The sequence below is a fragment of the Streptopelia decaocto genome (genome assembly GCF_964273445.1).
Source record: "Streptopelia decaocto genome assembly, chromosome: 20".
Classification (NCBI taxonomy): Eukaryota; Metazoa; Chordata; class Aves; order Columbiformes; family Columbidae; genus Streptopelia; species Streptopelia decaocto.
The window spans coordinates 7556154-7577780 of NC_138675.1; the positions used below are offsets into that span (position 1 = coordinate 7556154).

Consider the following 21627-nt stretch of genomic DNA (forward strand, 5'->3'; position numbering starts at 1 on the left):
TGGATTCAGGCCTGCCACCTGTCAGCGCAGGCAGGGGCTGTTCTGCAGGCTCTCGGGCTCCTGTGGTGGCAGAGCAGCCATTCAGGCAGCGGTGGGAGCTTTCCCCCTGCCGCGGGGGCTCCTGTGGTGGCAGAGCAGCCATTCAGGCAGGTGGGAGCTTTTCCCCTGCCGCGGGGGCTCCTGTGGTGGCAGAGCAGCCATTCAGGCAGGTGGGAGCTTTCCCCCTGCCGCGGGCCGGGCGCCGGGCGCCGGCGGGAGTCACGGCTGAGCGCCGCGGCGCGGCCGTGGGAGCGCCCGCGGCTCATGGCGAACGCGGCGCGGGCGGGGAGGCGCCGTGTCTAGCCGGGTTCTGGCACAGCAGCACGTGTACACCTGCAGAGTTGGACCTGGTGGGTTTGGAGACAGTTGGCAGGGAAATAACAAGAAAGTAGAATTTCCTTCCAAGTAGCATCAGTCATGATTTCAGTGGCACAGCACCCGTATCTTTAGCTGTTCAGGGTTATCCATGAACAGCAGCAGCAGACAGACACGTCCTTCCCTGGTTCTCCCCCTGCCTGTAACGTCACAGAACACAAATGTTCAATTTGTCTCTGCTTTCTGGCCGGTAGCTGCTGTGCTTTCAGGCCACACACAAGAGGGACATTTGACGGAGGTCAGGGTGGCACTGCTTGTGACGTTCGTGGACATGAGCAGAACAGAGACAGGTCACTGTGGTTATTGCAGGAGTAAAGGGGTTTGCAGCTTGTCTGCAGAGGCATAGCTTGCAAACAGAAACATCTCTTAAAAAGGAAGAGCACATCATCTCACGTTTAGCATCAGTGCTGAGTTTGCTTGACTTCTGAGCATCGGAAGACTCTGCGGGCGCTTTTCATCTGCTGGCGCGGCTGCAGGTGAGGAGCAGCGACGGGGAGCGGCGCAGGCCGGCACAGCTGCCAGCCGTCTCCGAGCGGCACGCGCGGGGCAGGCTGTAAAGCCCTTGTTTAGCGGATCCCGCGGCGCTGGCGATTCGAAGGCCGCGCAGGGTGGCGGCGCCGTCTCCAGCGTTCCCGCAGCTCGTCCGGAGCTCCCGGTCAGCGGGCAAGCCCTCGGTGAGAGGTTGTTAGATGCGATGGTGGAAGGCAGGGAGGCTGCAGCAGCGGCCAAACTAGGGCATTGCTAGCAGGGAGGAGAGAAAAAAGCCAAAGGACCGCTGCATTGCAGGGGCCCTTCAGGGAAACAGGCTGAATAATTATCCTAACCGTGACTTATCAGAAGCCTCTGCCTTGATGCACAGTGCTCCAAAGGGAGTAAATTACCCTCTTATTTAAAGGACCAGCAGCTTCTTCCCGTTTATCCGTAGAGAGCAAATGTTAGCTTAGCTAGCTAAGGTATAAGTTAATGTGAGTTGATTCTATCAATAGAATAAATACACAAATCCCTGTCTTCTCTGTTTACTTTAATTGCCTTGCTTCAATTCCTTGCCCTACTGCCTGTTATGTAGTCTGGAGGCAAGGTTTCCAAGGAGTATTTAGAGTCCCAAAATATTGACTAGAATTTTAAAATTCCTTTTAATTAACTCAGTGGAACACTTTGAGATCTTTGCGCTACGCTGTTACAGCTCATGGCCCCAGGTGGTGCGACCGCTGCGAGAGAGGCAGGGTACCCCAGGAACCGTACCCCAGGAACGGCGTGGAAACGGGACTGGCAATTTACATCTTACATAAGTTTAGGTAGACATCTGTCTCCCACAGATCTCTTTAAAATAAAGACAGACATCCTGTATGTGAACTGTCTGTTTTCAGTTACACTAAGACAAAAAATAGCCTGCCCTCTTTGTTCAGTTCTGCAGACGACTGAAGAGCGTCTGTTCCTGGCGGAAGCGGGCAGCGCTGGCCTTGCCGGCTCTTCGGGTCTCTGCAAGCTCCTCTGCAGGTTTACTGCCGGGCCGGGGCCGTCGTGCGCCGTTGCGAGAGCGGCTCTGCCGCGCCTGCCGCCTTCCTGCGGGAAGCTCCTCCCGCGGCGTCTGCTTCCAGGTGGTTTTAAGGCTGGAAATTGCTATGAGCGTCAGGGAACGTTTAACCAGTGCCCGCGGGGCTCAGGGTCTGGGAGAGGCAGAGTGGACAGGAGGCGATTTTGAGTGAAACAGGGAATTGTGGTTCCCAGAGGAAAGCATTTCATAGAATTGTTTTGATTGGAAAAGACCTTCAATTAAATAATTTGCTGGTTTATAGTAATTGCTACTCTTGGAAGTAGTGAGCTCAGGGCAAGGGCAAAATCCCACCTTTCTGAGCGCAGAGCAGGTGTTAGAAGTGCAACGATCTGGGAATGTTGTGAGACCGTGTCCCTCCTGCTGCTCTGGGGCGCCCGAGCGAGGGAAGGAACGTGCCGAGGAGCTGAAGGGGCAGCGTGTTGGGGGGACCTCCCTCTGAAGGTCTTCTCGCTTTTTCGGAGCCTGCGCTGGGCTGCGAAGGACGGTGCACACTTTTCCAAGCGGTACACAGCCATGCTTGTTTCATTCTGGGTCTTTTGTGGTTTTGTTTTTTGTCTTGGTTTTTAACTCCACAGAGGAGTTCAGTCTCTTACAAATGGGCAGTAGACAGCAGCTGCTGATGTTCTTGCTTTTTTTTCTAGTTAATTAGAATAGCAGTGTTCTCTTTTTTCAAAGAAAGCCTTTCTTCTTCTCATTTATGTGCTCCCACGTGATCCTGATCTTCTCTGATAAACTTGGCAGCCTCTTCTTTTTTCTCTATAAAACGGGCAGTTTTCAGGAGCCATCATGTGCTTCTGTCACCGTTTGACCTCACCTTCCATTCGCTGTCTGCAGAGACGTTCTCTTCAGAAAAACAAAAACCAAACGGGAGAGACACCCCCTTCTGAACCGAAGGACAGAAATCTTCTAGTGACAACGTGTAACGAATTAGAAAGGACTTCTAGTACGGATTTCCTGTGGAAAGCATGTACGTTTGCCCTCTGCCAAAGCCTTGGCTTCTTTCAGAAATGCAGAGATGACGTTTGCTCGGCATGGGACACGAGCAGAAAGCGCAGGTCTGGGTCCTTGCTGGGAACAGCCCTGTGAACCCGCGGTGTTTGTGTTCATCCTCTGCTCTTCACCGACTCTTGCTCTGTGCTGGTTTCATTGTATCCTGCTGAGATTTGATTGGGTTTTTTCCCTTTCATCATCCTTAAGGCCGGGCTGCTCGGCTATGCTTGTTTTGGGAAGCCTGTCCTCTGGTGCTTTGGCTGTGTTCCTCAGAGTATCCAGTTCTGTCTTGGCTAAAATGTGATAGAATTGAGGTGAGGAGTATTTCATTTTCTGTTCTGAATGTTGTCTTTTGAGCCAGTCCCAGGCTTCATGGTCACACATCCGATTCCTCTGGGAAGCCCGTGTTTGTTCTCAGGCCGGTGGCTGATCATGCTCCACTGCTCAGATGAGCCTGTACTGGAGCCTGCACAGACGCCATCTGGAATTTTACGTCAGGTTTTAATGCTCTGCAAGTTTACCTTATTAGAGCAATTAGTAGAAGTATCAGTACTTTGTGTGTAGTGAGATGAGAAGAACTCCACATAAGAGCGCAGTTGCTTTAAGGTGATGCAGGTATTTCACATCCCGGCCCTGAATCCCTGTCGCTTACCGGAGCACGCCGTGTGGACACACGTTTGCGGGAGGTGCTCGTAGCCGCGCTCCCGGCGGCGAGCGGAGCGGGAGGAGGCCAGGAAGCCAGTGGGACGCTGGGCAAGCACACACTTGCCCACTCCCCGTGCCCAGGGCTGGTTCTGGGGCCAGTGCCCGGGAGATGCCGCCACGGCACACACGGTAAACACTGCGGCATCTACAGCTGCCTGAAAGGAGGTTGTAGCATGGAGAGCGTTGGGCTCTTCTCCCAAGTAACAAGCACCAGGATGAGAGGAAAGTGCTTCAAGTTGCGCCAGGGGAGGTTGAGGTTGGATTTAGGAACAATTTCTTCCCCAAAGGGCTGTGGGGCATTGGAACAGGCTGCCCAGGGCAGTGCTGGAGTCACCATCCCTGGAGGGCTGGACAGACGGACATGAGGTTCTCAGGGCACGGGGCAGTGCCGGGGTGGGTTATGGGTGGACTCGATGGGCTTGAGGTTCTCTTCCAACCGGAATGATTGTGTGGTTCTGTGACTCGACGTCAGGGCGCGGGGCGGGGCCGCGGGCTCGCCGGCACAGACAATGGGGGGCGCCGCCACCGCCGAGCGGGGACCCGCGGACGGGGCTGGTGGCCGCGATGGTGGCGGCGGGAGGCCCCGGCGTGGGCTGAGGGCGGCGGGACCAGCGCCCGGCGGGTCTCGGGGCTGCTCCCCGCTCCGGCTGCCCCGAGTCCGGCGAGGCGCCGCTGCCCGGGCGGCTGCCGGCGCCTCGGGTGCCCCCGGTGCCCGCGGGTGCGCGGCGATGGGCCCAGGGGCGCGCTCGGCGTGAGCGGGGCCGCCGCCCCGCCGGCTCCCGGTGCCTCGCCTGACCCGCCCCGCCGGTGCTTTTGCTGGCCGGGCGCGGCTCTTGCGGCGGGCTGGGCTCCGGGGCAGGGCGGCCGGCGCGGCCCCGCCGGTGGGTGAGCCCGCGGCGCTCGGAGGCGGCGCTCGGCGCTGTGGGCCGGGCGCGGGAGGAGCGGCCCATCCGCGCACAGCCCCGCAGTTCCGCGGGTGTGGGCCGTGCCGCCCCGCGGCCCCGGAGCCCGCCGCTGAGCGGGGCCCGCCGCTGCCCCGGCGCCGGGCGGCCTGCGCCCCGCCATGCCCCTGCCCGCCCAACCGCGCTCGGCGTCGGCTCCCGCTGCGGACGGCGGGACTCGCCCGCTCCCGGGACGCGCTCGCCCGCGCCGCGGGGGTGCGGAGGGGGCAGAGCCGAGGCTCCCGCCAGCGCTGCGGTGAGACGGACGAGCCCCGGCCGCTGCGAGGATGCGAAAGGCGACAGCCCGGTCTGCGGGAGCCTGCTCCGTCCGCCCCTGCTGCAGGGTCCGCACCAGACGCTGGCTGGAGCCGCCGCCGACGCCTTGGTAGCCTCCCAGGTCAGTCCTGCGGCCAGATGGCGTCGGTTATTTATCCGAAAGCAGGTGGAGGTGCTACGGGGGGTCCCGGACCCCATCCTTTGCCGGTGGCTGTGCAGATGTGACAAAGTACTGCTCCCATTAAGTGTTACAGGATGATGGGTCATGCAGTATTGTTTGGGTTTAAATCTGCATGCTTCTGTGTTGACTGTCGCTGCTGTACTCGCAGTGTAAACGTGCGCCTTTTTAGGCAGACTGTTCCTCCCCCTTCTCTCTGTGCCCCCAGCTGTGGGACGCAGTCGCGTTTCCATCTGCTCGCCCCCTGTTCCCGGGCGATGTTCCAGGGCAGGCGCAGAGCTGTGGCAGCTCTGTTGCTGTGGCCTCACGCGAGCAGGACAGGTCGCATCCGAACGCCTCCGGCTCGCAGTCCATTTTCTGAGCTGGGGAGCTTAAGAGTGCTCGAAGCACACAGCTGCTCCATGCCGGGTCACTGCAAAACTTGTTTTGCAGGGTGTTTCATCAGAAAGAGTAGGACTAGGAAGGGGCTTAAGGAGACCATGTGGGCCACTCCCACTTCAGAGATGGGTTGACTGTGAGTGATGTCTGACTTTTTGAAAAGCTTCCAGTGAAGGAGATCTGGGTCTCTTTTGCTGACCTATTCTATCATTTCACAGGGTATTCTAGTCTCTTCACAAGTAGCTCGCAGCAGTTTCTATTTATCTAATTTTGGAGCAAACAGAGGCCATTTTATATTATTCTGCTCATCAGTCCAGTGACTTCTGAGTGAGTATTTTGTTCTTGAGTTTGCTATTTCTATGAGAGGCAACTTGGGTCAGAATTTTTACCGTACTTAGGGCACCATAGCACAGATGCTGCATAGTGCCCTGTGAGGTGCTTTTTTTCCTTTTCGGAGCCCCTTTGGTGTGTGACCCGTGGGGTCTCCGTGGGTTGCACTGTGCGGGTGAGCATTGGGGCAGACGTGTCCTCCCCGGCTGTTGCTCTTTGCGCACATCCAAAAGCACAACATCTTCAATCGTGTTGACGCCCTTGCAAAGCACAGCCCGTTTCTGGCTTGGTGTGCAGAGACTGACCTTAGGCAGCCAGCGGTTTTTGTACAAATTACTAAATAGTGCAAGAAGTGGCATCTTTAGCAGTCTGACCTACCTCTAAAACGTATCAAGTCCACATGGCTTGTCTAAAACCTTTCCTGGGTTGCTGAAGTAGCTATTCCTGGACTGCACGAAAATCTCGTCCTCCCTAAGCTCTGGGGAAGAGACGCCTGAAAAAAAAGGCAGCAAGTGCTTCATTGCTGTTGGTGTAGACGCTGCCATCTTGGGAAGAGCCAGCCTGAGCCACCCCCTTCTCCCCCCGTAGCGGCACGGTAACGAACAGCAGGGGCAGGTACCGTCTCTGAGAGCTCTGGCTGCCGGGCACGGCCCAGAGGAGCGGAGGAGCCCAAGTGGCCTGCGAGTTACAGCTGGAGGTCCCGCAGCACTGGGAGAGCTGTGGGGAAGTGTTGCCGTAAGGAGTTTTGCCCTGGTAGACAGATTAATGTCTTAAAATCAATGACAGCGCCTGTGTGTGCAGGGCTGGATTACCTCATTATTCCTGCCCATGCCCAGTACTGTTTATTTCTCCTGTGAAACCACAGACATTCTTGAGCTGTCGCTTGGGCTCGAGGTGGAAATACAGTGTTGTTCTCATCTTGTGCCTCAGTAGTTGTAGTATTTCTCACTAACCGAAAGGCCTGGAAGTGACCGGCCTCACAAGTGTAGATGTGAATTTATCTTTGAATGTTAAGTAAAAGTGTAAGTGCTTTCATTTTTTGGTAGAGACCATGGCCTGCAATAGCCTACTGCTAAACAGGGCTTTTTGTAAGATGCATTGAGGATGCTACTGCAGTTTCATTTCAGAAATATGTGTTCCTGCAGTTATGACACCTCAGAAATAAGAACTAAACCAGATCAAATTGATGCTGCAATGTGGAAGGTGTTCAGGATTTTTGCAGTATGGAAGAATTAAACAAGATGTTACAGGCAAATGACAGATGATTTGTAAAAGAGGAGCAGCACAGTGGCCCTCAGAGGAGTGACGTGTCCTCAGATTGCTTCCATCCCCACCCACGGCTTGCGGCGGATGACACAATATGGTGTCTCTCTTGCTCGGCAAAATAGAAGAATGTCTTTGTGCTGCATGGGGCTTTTGTAGTGCTCAGCTGTCGCACTTGTTAAATTCAGTCTGCACGTGTTCATGCCCTGACCGTTCAACTCAGAAACTGCCGTTAAGCGGATGTGCCCTCGCAGCAGCTCCTTCCCCCGCGGCTGAAGCTCAGTGCCCGCGCCCGTCTCACACAGCACCAGGATTCCTTGCTTAGAAGTCTGTGGGGAAATAAGTGTCTCCTGGGCAGCTGCTGCCCCGCTGGGACCTGCAGACCATGCACCCTGGTCCTGCAGCCCTTCCAGTCGAATGCTGCCTGCTCTTCAGGTTGTGCACGCGGCAAAACAGACCTCCAGGTGAGGGAGCAGAAAAGAGCAAAGGGTGCAGACCTGCTCGCTGCTGAGAGCTGCTTCATCTTGCATCAGCGCAAAGCGGCATTTCCTCTGTAACAGTTCTGGCTGCACTGCCAGGTCACGCGTGGCACAGAGTTTCTTGGCCAAAGGACGGAAGAGGAGACCCTTTTGGCTCTGGACTTGTCCGGCGAAGCGGCGTGCGGGGCTGCGGGGGGCGGCGCTCCGCGCCTTCCTCACGCTCGGCTCGGCGGGGCCGGCAGCGCCGCGCGCTGCGCCGGGACCGCCCTGCGCCGGGACCGCCCTGCGGAGCGCTGCGGGCGCGCCTCGCGACGGCGCGATCGCGCGGCGTCTGGGGGAGGGGGCGGCTGCGGGGGAGGGCTGCGCGGGGGGGGGCTGTGCGGGGGGGGGGGGCTGTGCGGGGGAGGGGGCTGCGCGGGGGAGGGGGCTGCGCGGGGTGGAGGACTGCGCGCGGGAGGGGGCTGTGCGGGAGAGGGGGGCTGTCGGGGCAGGTGAAGTGTTGCGCTGGTCCCTGTGCTCCGCAGCGCAGGCGCTGCCCCCGCACTGGGCCCTGGGTTTCTGCGCCGTTTAGGGTGCGGACTCCACCGAGTCCGAGTGTCTCCTGCCGGCAGGTCCAGGCTGTTGTGGTTCTGGAGCTCTGTCCCGCTCGTGTGTCACCGCACGCCTTTCTGGTAGCAACCTCGTGGTGTTTGGGCTTTGCTGGCAGTGCTGTCTTGGCAATTAGGGATTTTGCGGGAGAATGTGTTTGAGAGTCAGCAGGACTGGGTCAGGTTTTGTCATGTTTTCTTTACCAGAAAAAACATGGTTTTCTCTTGCGATGGAGCACAGCACTTTGTTTAAAGAACGTGTTGTGGCATCATCGAATACCTTTACTGCTGAGCTGGAGGATCTTTTTTCTGACCTCAGTTATGTTTGGTATGTAACACACACACGCGAAAAACCAACCCCTTGCTTCCCTAATATGAGAGATTTTCTTCTGTCCAGTTCCTCAAAGTCCAGCACAGCTGTAGCCAACATCTTTCTAGACAGGCTGCTAAATGGGTACAGATACGTCAGCTTTAAAGATAAACAGGGTGTATTCCATACGACTCCTATGGTATATAAAGTTGATTTTGTTTTTGGTCTCCTTGAGCCCAGGGTGTATAAAGGAAAGGAGATGTTTTCATGCCAGTTTCTGTGGCATGTACTGTACTTCCCTTCCCAACGTGATGCTGTTGGAAGGAAGGGGGAGGCAGCGGCGCGGACTGCAGTGCAGCACACTGCAGCACTCGGGAACAAAGACCGACCGGGAAAACACGTTTGTGCTGCTGCTGCGCGCTGCGGGCGGCCCAGGGACGGGGCCCCGGGACCTGTCTCTGCTGGGAATACTTCGTCAGTCACTTTCCCAGGGCTTCACAATTAACAGGACAACTGAATTAGTAATAAGGCACTAATAATAAGTATTGCATATCCTCTAGTGAGAGTTGTGCCTTGCAGCGTGTAGTATACATGTACTTCTGCAGCCTTCCAGAGAGGACTCTGCATGTAATGAAGTCACTCACAGAAGACTTCATCTCTTTAAACTTGATCAGAGCTTCTTCATTTGATGCACATATTCCTATTACTGTCAGTGGGCTTTGTCCTGGGATTATCGTAGAATCATAGGATGGTTGGGGTTGGAAGGGACCTTAAAGATCATGTAGTTCACCCGTTCCCGACCAGTTGCCCAGAGCCCCGCCCAGCCCGGCCCCGGGCGCTCGAGGAACGGGGCGTCCCCGCTGCTGGGGCAGCTGTGCCGGGCCGGGGCGTCCCCGCTGCTGGGGCAGCTGTGCCGGGCCGGGGCGTCCCCCGCTGCTGGGGCAGCTGTGCCGGGCCGGGGCGTCCCCGCTGCTGGGGCAGCTGTGCCAGGCCGGGGTGTCCCCGCTGCTGGGGCAGCTGTGCCGGGCCGGGGTGTCCCCGCTGCTGGGGCAGCCAGGCCGGGGTGTCCCCGCTGCTGGGGCAGCCAGGCCGGGGCGTCCCCGCTGCTGGGGCAGCTGTGCCGGGGTGTCCCCGCTGCTGGGGCAGCTGTGCCGGGCCGGGGTGTCCCCGCTGCTGGGGCAGCTGTGCCGGGCCGGGGCGTTCCCGCTGCTGGGGCAGCCAGGCCGGGGTGTCCCCGCTGCTGGGGCAGCTGTGCCGGGCCGGGGTGTCCCCCGCTGCTGGGGCAGCTGTGCCGGGGCGTCCCCGCTGCTGGGGCAGCTGTGCCGGGCCGGGGCGTCCCCCGCTGCTGGGGCAGCCAGGCCGGGGCGTCCCCGCTGCTGGGGCAGCTGTGCCGGGCCGGGGCGTCCCCCGCTGCTGGGGCAGCCAGGCCGGGGCGTCCCCGCTGCTGGGGCAGCTGTGCCGGGCCGGGGCGTCCCCGCTGCTGGGGCAGCTGTGCCGGGCCGGGGTGTCCCCCGCTGCTGGGGCAGCTGTGCCGGGGCGTCCCCGCTGCTGGGGCAGCTGTGCCAGGGCCTCGCTGCCCCGCGGCAGGAGTCCTGTGTCTGCTCCGTGTCTGTGCTTTCGCTGCTCTGCGCTGCCACGTATCTCCATGCGTGCATGAAGCCAAACAGGATAAGGCTTGTCTTTTCCCACAGCTCATTGCATACACTGTTAGCATGTTAGCAGGATTAAATGTTCCCTAGCCACGCGGTTACCCTGCCCAGCCCCACGTGAGCTGCATGAAGCTTCTCCCTTGTGGGTCAAAAGACAGAGGAGCCCTCTGTGCTTGCAGCCACGCCAGCTACACTGCCTGGCCCTGAACACAGAGGGGTTGCTTAGGCTGATCCCTGCAGCAGCAGGTTTAACAATGTCCAGATCTCCCTGCTCCACCATCAGTAACTGTGCAAGGAGGAGATAATAACTGATGTAGCCTTTAGACTTCTGCAGAGACCAGAGGGCGCCAGAGTTGTGCTGCTCTTCAGCATGATGTTAGTGGATTATCAGGGCCCATACTGTGATTTCTGGTAGTTCTGTTTCAAGCTGTTTTCCAAGAAGAGGAGCCTGTCAAGGAAGCAGCAGGTGCCTTTTTAAAGGCTGCTCTCTCTGGGCACGGAAGGAAGCAAGAGGAGTCTTGTTCCTCCAGGTTCCATTGTTGCGTGGTTTCAGCAGACAAGCCAGGTTGAATTCAGGACTCTGTGAAATACAGGGATTGACTCAAAAATGGAACGTATTTTGACAGATAAGATCCTACTGCAAGTGCTGTCTGAATGGTTATATTTGCTTAGGGTTTCCTTGTGTTTTCAAAGCCATTGCATTACCCCAGTCCTCTATCGTGTGGTACAGATAAAATCACAAGGGAAGGGATGTGTCTTCTGCCTGCATTTCCATGTTTCTGTCCCCTTTCTTCAAGAAGTTCTCCGGCATGGCGGTCGAGGGCCTGCTGCACACCTCGGGGAGCTGGCTCCGGCACGGCCCCGGCCCGGCCCTGGGCGCTGCCGCGCAGGGCTCCCGTGTGCGCTCCAGGGTCGCTGGGTTTGGTGTCCCGCAGCGGGCTGCCAAAACTGAGCTTGCTTTCTATGGAAATAGCCCTATTCTGGCCTTCTCCCACCTAGACAACCAGTTCAGGATGTCCATATTGGAGCGACTGGAGCAGATGGAGAGGAGAATGGCTGAAATGACAGGCTCCCAGCAGCACAAACAGGGAGGAGGAGGCGGGAGCAATGGCAGCGGAAACGGAGGAACGCAGGCGCAGGTATGAACCCCGCTGCGTCCGGGCACGGCCGCTTTACACTTTCTTACCAGAGTTTGGTTTTGGGGGGCTGGAAAAGGTTACAGTTTTTCCTAAGCAAGTCTGGTTTGTAGGTGTCTTTAACAGCAGTTGGCTTTCACTGGTCTTTTCCACTGTCTGGGTGCTTCTGGAAGGGAAGGCTGCCTGCTCAGGCAGTTGCAGCTCCCTCAGCCGTTAAACTGAGGTGTGTGGTGTTGCAGTGCGTTTCTGGGACCGGGACGCTGGGCAGCTGCTTTGAGAGCCGCGTGGTGGTGGTGTGCGAGAAGATGATGAGTCGTGCTTGCTGGGCCAAGTCCAAACACTTGATCCATTCAAAAACCTTCCGAGGGATGACGCTGCTCCACCTCGCTGCTGCGCAGGGCTACGCGACACTGATCCAGACCCTCATCAAATGGCGGTAAGACCCAGCCCACGGGACTCGTGGCTGTTGTGGCAGAAGCATGTGTAAGCTCTGCTTGGTACAGATTTCTGGTTGTCCCTTACAAAGGACCAAGTCCCTGAACTCGTTCCTGTCCCCTGGCCTCGTGGGACCTGTCTCTTGTGAGAGTGGGTCCAGGCACTGGGTGCATCATGCTCTTAAAGTCTCTGGTCGGGGCACCAACTGTAGTAAATATGCATGTGATGGGCATATGCGTGGCCACATCTCCCTGGTATGACACACTGGGCAAAGCTGTGCATTTAGGCAATGATCCTAACACGACTACAGAGCATCACTCCTTCTGTTGTTTCCTCTGCAGCACCAAACATGCAGACAGCATCGACCTGGAGCTGGAAGTTGACCCTTTGAATGTGGATCATTTTTCCTGCACTCCTCTGGTAAGAGCGGAGACTGAACTTGCGAGAGCATCTGAGCACCCGCTGGAGTTCTTCCTCCTGTTATTTTCCTAACGTGTTTCACACACTCTGAAGAGTAGACTTTTCTTGTGTGCCGTTGCCATGTAAATGGTGAGACATGACTATGAGCTTCCCAGCATTTTGTTGAGGAGAGACCACACAGAAAAAACCTTGTCATTGAGTAACACAAGGAAAGGGGACAGACGGGTGCTTCTGGTTTGTCTTTTACCCAGAAGGAGAAAGGACTTTACACGCCTCCCTTCAGGTTGTTCTCTTTGATTGACTGTAGAGGTTTTAAAGTCGTTACGACATCCTGGTCATTGGAATTGTGAAATCATGACTGAGAACTTAAGCAAAAAGCCAAAGCAGGTGGAACCAGAAGTGCCAGTTTTCAACAGCAGTGTGTTGGTTGTATTGTTCCCAACCTTTGGTCCTGGCTGCGTGTTCCTGATCTCAGAGGTTCCTTTGTGTATGAGACTGTTCTGTCTCTGCAGTGATGCCAGGAAAAAAACAAACACAAACCCAAGAAACTTTTATTGCTAAACAAGTAACTGTCAGTCTCATTGGCAGATGGAGGTTTGTCATAGGCGGGAATAGCATGCACCTAATCCTCTGTAATGGCCTTTTATCGGGATAGGATGTATATGCAAGCCAGTTGCTGGGGTTCAAACATGTTATGGATTTGCTTATCAGAGTCATTTTTCCGTGAACTGGGGACCAGACTCCGCTGCGTTAGCAAGAAAGGAAGGAGAAGGCAGGTCACCCAGTGGGTCACTTGTCATTTCTGTTTCAGATGTGGGCGTGTGCGCTTGGCCACATGGACGCAGCCCTCGTGCTGTACAAGTGGGACCGCCGAGCCATCTCCATTCCCGACTCCCTCGGGCGGCTGCCGCTGGCCATCGCCCGGTCCCGGGGCCACGTGAAGCTGGCAGAGTGCCTGGAGCAGCTGCAGCGCGACGAGCAGACTCAGCTCGGGCAGAGCCCCCGGATCCAGTGCCCCTCGAGCACGGACTCCAGCACAGAGAGCTGGGTGGCTCAGTGGCACGGTGAGCTGGTTGCCTCGCAGGAGCCCCAGAAGGGAGTCACTGTGATTTCCAGCACCAACACGGGTAAGACACCCCGCCGTTTTGTCTGGTGTTTGGCATGTGGAAACATGGGGGTCAGGAGCTCACCTGGGTGGCACATGCCACATGTAGCCCTGCTGTCCATGCTCAATTCTGTTCTTGTGAGCTCTCTGTCATGTGCTCCATGCACTTGCATAAGTATCGGGAAGAGGAGTGCGTGCCTGCTTCAGAAAGGTGTGTGCATCTTAAGAGTGGTTGGGGTAGTATGCTCCCGGGGTGATAGTTACTCCCTTTGCACACAGTGTCGCATGTCCCAGAGTGCGGCACAAACTTCTGCCTGCAGCTCTGTGGTAGAAGCTGCCATCGCTCTACAGCCGTCATGGGTTGCTTGTTTAATTTTGACCATTGTTCGGTCCACTTCCAGAGTTAAGACGACCAAGATCAGAACCTTCCAGTTACTACAGTAGTGAGACTCAGAAAGACTACCCTGCACCCAAAAAACATAAGCTGAGCCCTGAATACTTTCAAGCCCGGCCAGAAAAGCTGCTTTCCACTGCGCTGAGCCTGGAGCAGCCAAGCGTCAGGAAGCAGAACTCCAGCTCCAAGCAATCTGCCACCGAGACAATCAGCCCCAGTGAAGGGATGAGGGACTATGGCCGGGAGCTCTCCCAGCACATCCCAGAAGCTACTGGGTACCGAGGCTCTGGCAGCCAAGCAGGCATCAAATGGAGCCCAAAAGACGTTTATATTGGTGTGAGCACAGTGCAGGTGGCGGGGGGCCAGAAGGGGACTGCGCTGGGGAAGGACACGGTGGCACATCGGCTGCGCCAGCGAGAGCAGATGAACGTGCTGATGATGGCTGACAGGGAGATGGTGGATGCAGAGCTCCTGTCTTACCGGGACAGCGCCGGGGATGAGGACTGCTTGCACCACATGGATGACTTGCAGGTAAGTGCACCGCAGCACCAGCTCAGCAGGCTCAGAGAACATGGTGGCCGCGCAGAGGAGCCCAGCTGTGAGCATCTGCTGTGGAGCCTTTAGAGACTGAGTTGTGCTTGTGAGAGGAGGCAGCCACGTGGTCAGTTTATACTTTCTTCTGCTTTCAAAGGGCTTTCAGCTCAGATGCAAAGGCTGACGGTTTAGCATTTAGGCTCACGCACTGGCATCCACTTGAGCAGTGTACAGAACACACAAAGTTGTTTGCAATTTAGCAAGGAAAAGGAAAAATCAAAGCCTCCTGGTCATGGGAGTGAATGAGACTGAGGTGGCCCCGTAGTCCTTTGGGAACTGGGAAGCAGTCCCTACAAAGACAAGGTGACCTGGGAAAGGCAGCGCTGTGGTTGGAGGTCAGGTTGCTGCGCTTTGAAGGGCAAGGAGAGAAGAGTGGAGAAGGGGAGAGACAGTGGGTTTGGGAAAGGAAAAATCCCAGCAGTTATGGAATAGAGGACATAGAAACACAGCAGGACAGACAGGTGAGAAGGAGTCGGTGGGGGAAGGACAATGCGTTTGGTCTTCTGAGCAAAAAGCGTAATGGGAGCGCAGGCTATGTGCCCTGCCTTGGCATCTCTAAATATTCTGGTATTGATGGCAAAACATGGATGCAGCAGATCTTGGCAAAGCAAGCGCTGTTTTCTGTTCTCCGTATTCAGAATTCCTGTGAACCTTGGTGAGTGGGGAGATACGGTTCAGAGGATTCCTGACTAAGCTGTGGGATTTTAACTGCTCTGATGTGCCTTTATTGTCCTGCCATGCTCTGCTGTGCGTCTCGGTGGACAAGTAGCAAGATCACTTCTCCCTTGGCAACACGAAAGTAGTGACATACACCTTTCACCACATCTCTTACACTCCCTGCACACTCCAGGAAAAAGAGGTCTGCGGAATATGAAAACTGCTGTACTTTGTCAGAGGAGACAGAATAGCAAATGAGCTTTGGTCAGTGAATTTCTCTCCAGTGCGGAGACAAATAGTAGAGTCCAGCTGCCACAGGTTTGGGGAAATGGGGCAGTCTGTCTGAAATTGGACTGTAGCATGCGAGCATGAGGCTCCTGCTGCCAGGTGGCAGAAGTTGTCTCTCCTCTCCCCATACCAGGTGAACATGATGACGCTTGCAGAGCACATTATTGAAGCTACGCCTGACAGGATCAAGCGGGAGAATTTTGTGCCAATGGAGTCGCCGCTGGTGGAGAGGACAGAGGTTGCTGCCATGAGCACCACGATGAGCTGGCTGGCCAGTTACCTCGCTGACGTCGACCATCTGCCGAGCGCGGCGCAGATGAGGTCAGTGGGAGCCACGGAGCTGCTCAGGCGTTCTGAGCTGTCAAAAGCTGGGCAGCGGGCGCTCAGTCTTTAGCCTGCAGGTGCCATTTCTCGGTAGGGTTCAGTGCTGATGTTCCGAGCCCAGACACACTCTCATGGTCAAACATGTCATTGCCAGCGCAACTACAAATCATGGAGGAATGGGGAGTGCGTGTGGTGGGAGGGGAAAGTGGCCACAAGGTCTGACTTGTGACTTCTCTGCCGGTGCCAAGTCAGTGCGGTGCAGCACGGGCGGGCTCAGGAGTGTGGGGTGTTGCTTGGAGAGAGGGAGGGGAGCACAAGCTCAGAAATGTTGTATTCCTTGTCTGCGATGCCAGCCGAGGCGCTTGGTGAGCCAATAATTCCTACTGTGATTGGTATTTCAGAAGTCTGTATAGTGAACCCCTGACCCCTTCTTCGAACACCAGCTTGAGCCCCGCAGGCTCACCAATCAGTGAAATAGCTTTTGAGAAACCCAGCCTTCCCTCGGCAGCCGACTGGTCTGAGTTCCTGAGTGCGTCCACCAGCGAGAAGGTAGAAAACGAGTTTGCACAGTTAACTCTGTCTGATCATGAGCAGAGAGAACTCTATGAAGCTGCCAAACTTGTCCAGACAGCATTCAGGAAATACAAGGTATGTGCCCAGAATGTCCGATGTCTTCCTTGTTAGGTGTGAGAGAGTATAATGTGTTAGAAAACAAAACGTGGGTAACACCCACTCCTAGGACAAAAATACAGTTTGTGCCAGAACAGCAGTCACAAAGTATGTCCTCAAAATATACCCGGAGGTTCTGGTTAGTTGCCTGTTTGGTGTAAAGACTCATTTTGAGGGTTTGTCCCTTGTGTGAACTGACAGTAAAGGCATCTCCAGGAAGTGCCTGGACCTGCGGGCGCAGGGCGGCAGGGGGAGGAGCGGGCGCCCCGCGCGCCTCGCGCCGGCCGGGCTGCGCGCTGACCGCTGTCGCTTCTCTCCGCGCAGGGTCGTCCTCTCCGGGAGCAGCAGGAGGTGGCTGCCGCTGTCATTCAGCGTTGCTACCGAAAATACAAACAGGTAAACAAAGAGGTGACGTTTTATGAAACACACACAAAGTGCCGTGAACACCACCCTTGGTAACGGGAATTATCCCGCTGTTCCTCTTGTGTGCTTTTCAGCATGCAGTAATGAAAGACCCTGCTCAGGCAAAATAGAAAAGGGAAGGAAATTCATGTCCTGAGCGTCCATTTTGGAGGGAATCCTTGAAAGAGGATTCCGTATGTGATGATTCCTGCATTTTTGCCATGAGCTAGAGGGCAATGGTATATTCCATACTGGCCTTTGTGCATGCTATGGCCTGGTGAGACTGTTCTCTTGACTAGTTGCTTGCCAAATTTCATTGTGAAATTGAAGTTGGTTTTGCCTTTGATAAAGGCGAAGATAAAAAGCAGGTTGTTTTATTTTGCACATATTAAACTTCTAAACTATGGCAAGTCGCGTGTTTTAGCTTGATGTGAGTTTTCCAGGACGGAGACTGTTCTCCGGGCAGAGTCTGGAGAAATGCGTTTAGGCTGAGTTCTCAACCCCAGAAAAAGAAGATACTTTCTGGTTTTGGTGGTTTCTGCTGCTGTTGCGGAGGCTGGAGCCCACGCCGCCTCCACCGCCCCGCTGCACTCCAGCTGCCTGGCGCTTGAGACACGTTGTGTGACGTGAAAGGCAAGACGCCTGTTGTTCTTTTACAGCCTTCAAAAATACATATTGGGGAAGCCTTTCCAGCATTAGGTGACTGCATCATAATTCACATTGAACCTGTCATACAGCTGTCATTCTGGAATTATGCTTCCTGTAATAGGGAAGCTTAATTCCTCTTGAAAACTGCTGACAGGCTGCTTGTCTTGGATCCTGGAATAGATTATTTTTGAAAGAAGATTATTAGTTTGGGTTTTTTTAATTTTTTCATTCTTTATTTGCAGAACTAACATTAACTATGTATTTTTCTGTTTCTCCCTAAGCTTACTTGGATAGCCTTGAAGGTAATACTGATGCAAACACTATTTTGGAAACAATTCCCCGTGGGTCACAAACTTTCACATTCATTATAAACCAGGAGAACCTGGCATTTAGAGAAATGTTTACATAGTATCCACTAATGAATACTGGTGGTTGAGGAACCGCTGACAAACCAGGCCGTACGGGAGACACGTACGGGCTGCTGTGCCGCAGCGTGCCGACACGGTGGTACAACTGGAAAGGGAAAGAAACAAGCGGTCTCCTGCTCCGACACGTAATGCTGTAGGCAGGATGGCAGAGTGGCGGGAGGGCTTTGCAGCAGCTTCCAGAGGACAAGCGTTCCTTCGCTGCGCTTTGCCTGGGCGCCCGGGGAGCGCAGGAGGACGGCGACCGGCCCTGTGCCGCCGGTGGCCTCCGCACTGTGCCTGCAGAGCACCGGAGCCTTCGCTCCCACCTGCGCCGCGTTCCCACGGCCGCCAGCTCTCGGGCGCTGCTGCTCGAGCTGGGGGCGCGGCTGTCGGTGCCAGTCTGAACTGTGCACGGACAGTAATTTTCTGCCGTACAGATGAATTCTGCAGCTGTGCAACATCTTGCTCTCGTCAGATAGGAGAATCAGCTGGGCTTGCTGAGCTGCCAGGAGCAAGGCCGGAGCAAGGCCGGAGCAAGGCCTCTCCTGCGGGGGAGCCGGGTCCCCGCGGCGGGGCCGTGCTGCGGGTCAGCACAGGCTCGTGGCGCTAGATTTGAACAGTCGTAGGTCTCATCACCGTTTCTGTTTGAACCCTTCTGTTCAGGGGTTTGTAACTCAGCCACAGAAGTCCCATCTGGGCTAAAAATTGGAACGAAAACCATGATCAGCCCATGAGAGGGCTTGTTTAAAATGTCTCATTTAAAATCACAATCTGATCCATTTAATTAATAATGTTGAAAAGAAAACAAGCACCAACCAAAAAAAAAAAAGAAGGCAAAATTTAACTGCACCTAATGACTGCTTCAATTCCAAAAAGTGAAATTTGGTAAATGGTGGTCTGTGGTGATACTGGAGGGATGATGTTGGGGGGGTTGGCTGGTGGCTTTTTGGGGTTTTTCCCCAACAGACAGGAAAGCTTCTCTGAGACACATCAGAGCGTTACTGTGTACAGGGCGGTGGTTGCTCTTTCTGTGTCTCGTCGGTCTGGAAGTGAGCAGAAGTGAGCATCCTGTGCTTCGCTGTGAGATTTCTGCATGCAAGAGAAACAGGCAGTTCCTTCGGTGTAGCCAGTGGGTTTAGCACAGCCCGCCACAGCACAAAGCCGAAGCAGCATAAACACGACTCAGGAGCAGCTCCAGTTGTTCCAGACTTGTTCGTAAGTCTGGAACAGCTGGATCTGGTCATCAGCGTGTACGTGTCGAGCCTCTGCTAGGCAGGTGTGGAACAGAACCCCTCCTGTCAAATGCTCCAGGGGCAGCAAAACAGGCAGTGGCGTTCTTGGTGCAGACCAGGTTCTGTACCGGTCTCACGACCGCTCGGTTACCCGTCACCCTGTTTTCGCACAGTTCCCCATCAGTGAGTAGAGACTCATTTGCTTCTCGTCACACCTTGGTGGCACAAGAGTCTTTCGCTATCGGAACCTGCTTCTTGCTGGTTTTATTGGAATGCCTCAGCTTCTCTTTGTTTCCGTTGTAGTATGCACTTTACAAAAAGATGACGCAAGCTGCCATTCTTATCCAGAGCAAATTCCGAAGTTATTATGAGCAGAAAAAATTCCAGCAGAGCCGACGAGCTGCGATGCTGATCCAGCAGTACTACCGCAGCTACAAAGAATGTGGGAAGAGGAGGCAGAACCGCCGGGCGGCCACCATTGTACAGCAGAAACTCCGGTGAGCGGTTGGATGTCAGGTGTACCAGGAGCATTACGTAAATTGTTGTTACACTCATTGGGGCTGTGCTGTAATTTACAGACAAAGGACAGTGGTTCATTGGGTAGTTATTCTTGCATTTAGTATTATTCTCCCCAGTTTTGCCTGCACTTCAGTGTTTGGGTGTTTTTCTGTGTTTAGAAGCAGTCTGCTTACCAAGAAGCAGGATCAAGCTGCTCGAAAGATTATGCGGTTTTTACGACGCTGCCGCCACAGGTACGACACCATCTTTTGGTATCTGTCCTTCATTAGAGCAGTGCAACAGTATTCAAGTGTGTCAGGAAGGGGTGTCATGTGAAGGGTAGGAGATCAGCTCACTACGGATCTTCTAATCAAATAATGAAGCCCAGTTGATTCCAAGTTATACTGACAGAAAGGAAATCTCTAACAGGACCGTTGCTGAAAAAGGATCATACTCAGCTCCATTGCTGATGTGGTAAAGCAGCTCAGGTTTTGTTGGGTGGACAGAGAATCGGGAAACTTTGAGCAAAGCAAGGCACGTAACTTTAGAAGTTGAACTTGAGGAGGTCTGAAAAGAACCCTTAATGAACCATAGCTCCAGCCTCTACGTGCTGCACAAAGCATTCATGGTATGTGGGAAAGCACAAAATGTGACAACATCTGGTGTAAGCTGGAAATGCCTTTAGTTTGATCACAGGATCATTTGGCAAACTCTCATCAAATACGGGTTCTTTATAATGCGGATAAAGGGGAACGTGGAACAGCGCAGCAGGCGGGTTCGCTCCCGCTCCGCAGTCCTCAGGCGCCGGGCGCGCAGGCAGACACGGAAGGTGCATCGTCTCCCGCAGGGCGTTGCACCGCGCCCCCGAGGCGGCGAGCGCTGCCGCGAGCGCTCCGCTACGTGCAGGGCGTTGGGGTAGAGTTGGTCCTTTGATCCCTGTATGATCAGGTTGCAAACTGGAACTCTGCCTAGACAAAAGTGATTTCAGATGTTTCTGACTCTGCTCCCTCCATTCCCACCACACATGCATTTCATCCACTCCGGAGCTGGTCAGACCTGATGCATGTTGAAGCATGTCTAGCTCAGCACAGTGAGGTTTGAACAAGGAGAGCTCTGAGAGGCAGAGACCATGTGATAAACTGGAGTTTTAGAAACAGACTCGGTCCTTTCTGTAGGATTTCAGAGCTGCAGTTGGCGGGTCAGTGCGGCTCATGGTGTGGAAGGGCATCTTAGCTGCAGGTTCAGTGTGAAGTGACGTGTGGACAAGAAAGGGCTGTATAGTTTCCAGGCCAATTCCAAATGCACTTGAAATAGCCACAGTTGTTCATGAAGAAGCGCAAGTGGCTTTTTGCTCTGAGCAGGGCATGTGGAAGAAACCGAAAGGTTTATTTTGCTGTATTTGCTGGGCAGCACGTCCCACTGAGGCAGGTGGAGGCGCAGAACTTCTGTATCCTCTCCGATCTGCTTGAGATCCAAGTTGTCCCGGGGAAGCCACGTGCCCATTTCCATCCGGGGCGGCCCTGGGTCGCCGTGCCAGAGGCTCCCGCAGCCAGAGCTCACACACAGGCCCAGAGAAACCTCACGCCTGGCTGCACCCCTGGCTTTCCCACCAGTGTCCGGGTCGCGCCGTGCACTTCAGTGGAGTCCTCCCCTGGTCGAGTAACTTAGGCTCTCCAGGGCTGAAGTTGCCCGTGATTCCAGCAGTTTCTCCTGCCTTCAGCTCATTGCCTTCCTCCTCCTCAGCGTCTCCTGTTTCCTTTGTAGGGCAAGACCCTACTCACGTGCATTGCTGAAGTTTGTAGCAAGAGCCTTCCCTTTGCCTGTAGCCTCCTCTCTCCAGCAGCGTGGTCACCACTGCTGCACATCGCTGAGAAACCAGTTTAGGTCTCGGGTGCCCACAGACAGCAGGTGAAAGCGAGGCGCGGGGGAGGCTGCTGGCAGCAGGCTCGCTCTGTCATGTCACAGTGCGCAGTACGCGAAATTCTGCAGCGGTGCAGTCCTGTCTGTGTCAACAGGCGCTTTATTCACAGTTGCTGTTACTTGGGAGTTCATCTGTGGTTCTTGGCTAGGATGCAACAAACGTTTGCTTCGGCATCTCAGCTGATTCTGATCCACTTGCTTCCCGCCCGGGGGGGACCCGCGTGCCCTCCCTGGCGTCCTGGCGAGACCACCGCGCTCGTTCCCTCCCGGGCGGCTCTGCAGCCCCTTCCTGAGCTGCGCTCTTTGCGGGGCCTGCGCACCGGGTGCCACGCGGGAGACGAGGGAATTGCTCCCTTCTCGTCTGATCATCTTCAAGCTTTCTGAATCATTTGTGTCTTCATAATTACCTTTATTCCTCACTGCTTGACTTTTCTTGCGTACCT

At 55.2% G+C, this 21627-nt stretch overlaps 1 protein-coding gene across 6 annotated transcripts in view; it reads left to right on the top strand.

The window, feature by feature from the left end:
* The window catches only part of CAMTA1 (calmodulin binding transcription activator 1), a 152722-nt gene that overhangs the window by 118862 nt on the left and 12233 nt on the right, over nt 1–21627 (top strand). For 3 of the 6 annotated variants that reach the window (XM_082070022.1, XM_082070017.1, XM_082070019.1), the window contains 11 exons: nt 11055–11194; nt 11431–11627; nt 11968–12046; nt 12858–13173; nt 13553–14076; nt 15218–15405; nt 15810–16056; nt 16402–16473; nt 17409–17429; nt 19070–19263; nt 19444–19518. In XM_082070022.1, the coding sequence (XP_081926148.1) occupies nt 11055–11194; nt 11431–11627; nt 11968–12046; nt 12858–13173; nt 13553–14076; nt 15218–15405; nt 15810–16056; nt 16402–16473; nt 17409–17429; nt 19070–19263; nt 19444–19518 (2053 nt within the window). The remainder of the gene's footprint in view (nt 1–11054; nt 11195–11430; nt 11628–11967; nt 12047–12857; nt 13174–13552; nt 14077–15217; nt 15406–15809; nt 16057–16401; nt 16474–17408; nt 17430–19069; nt 19264–19443; nt 19519–21627) is intronic. The other 3 variants (XM_082070020.1, XM_082070018.1, XM_082070021.1) reach the window with 3 other exon arrangements.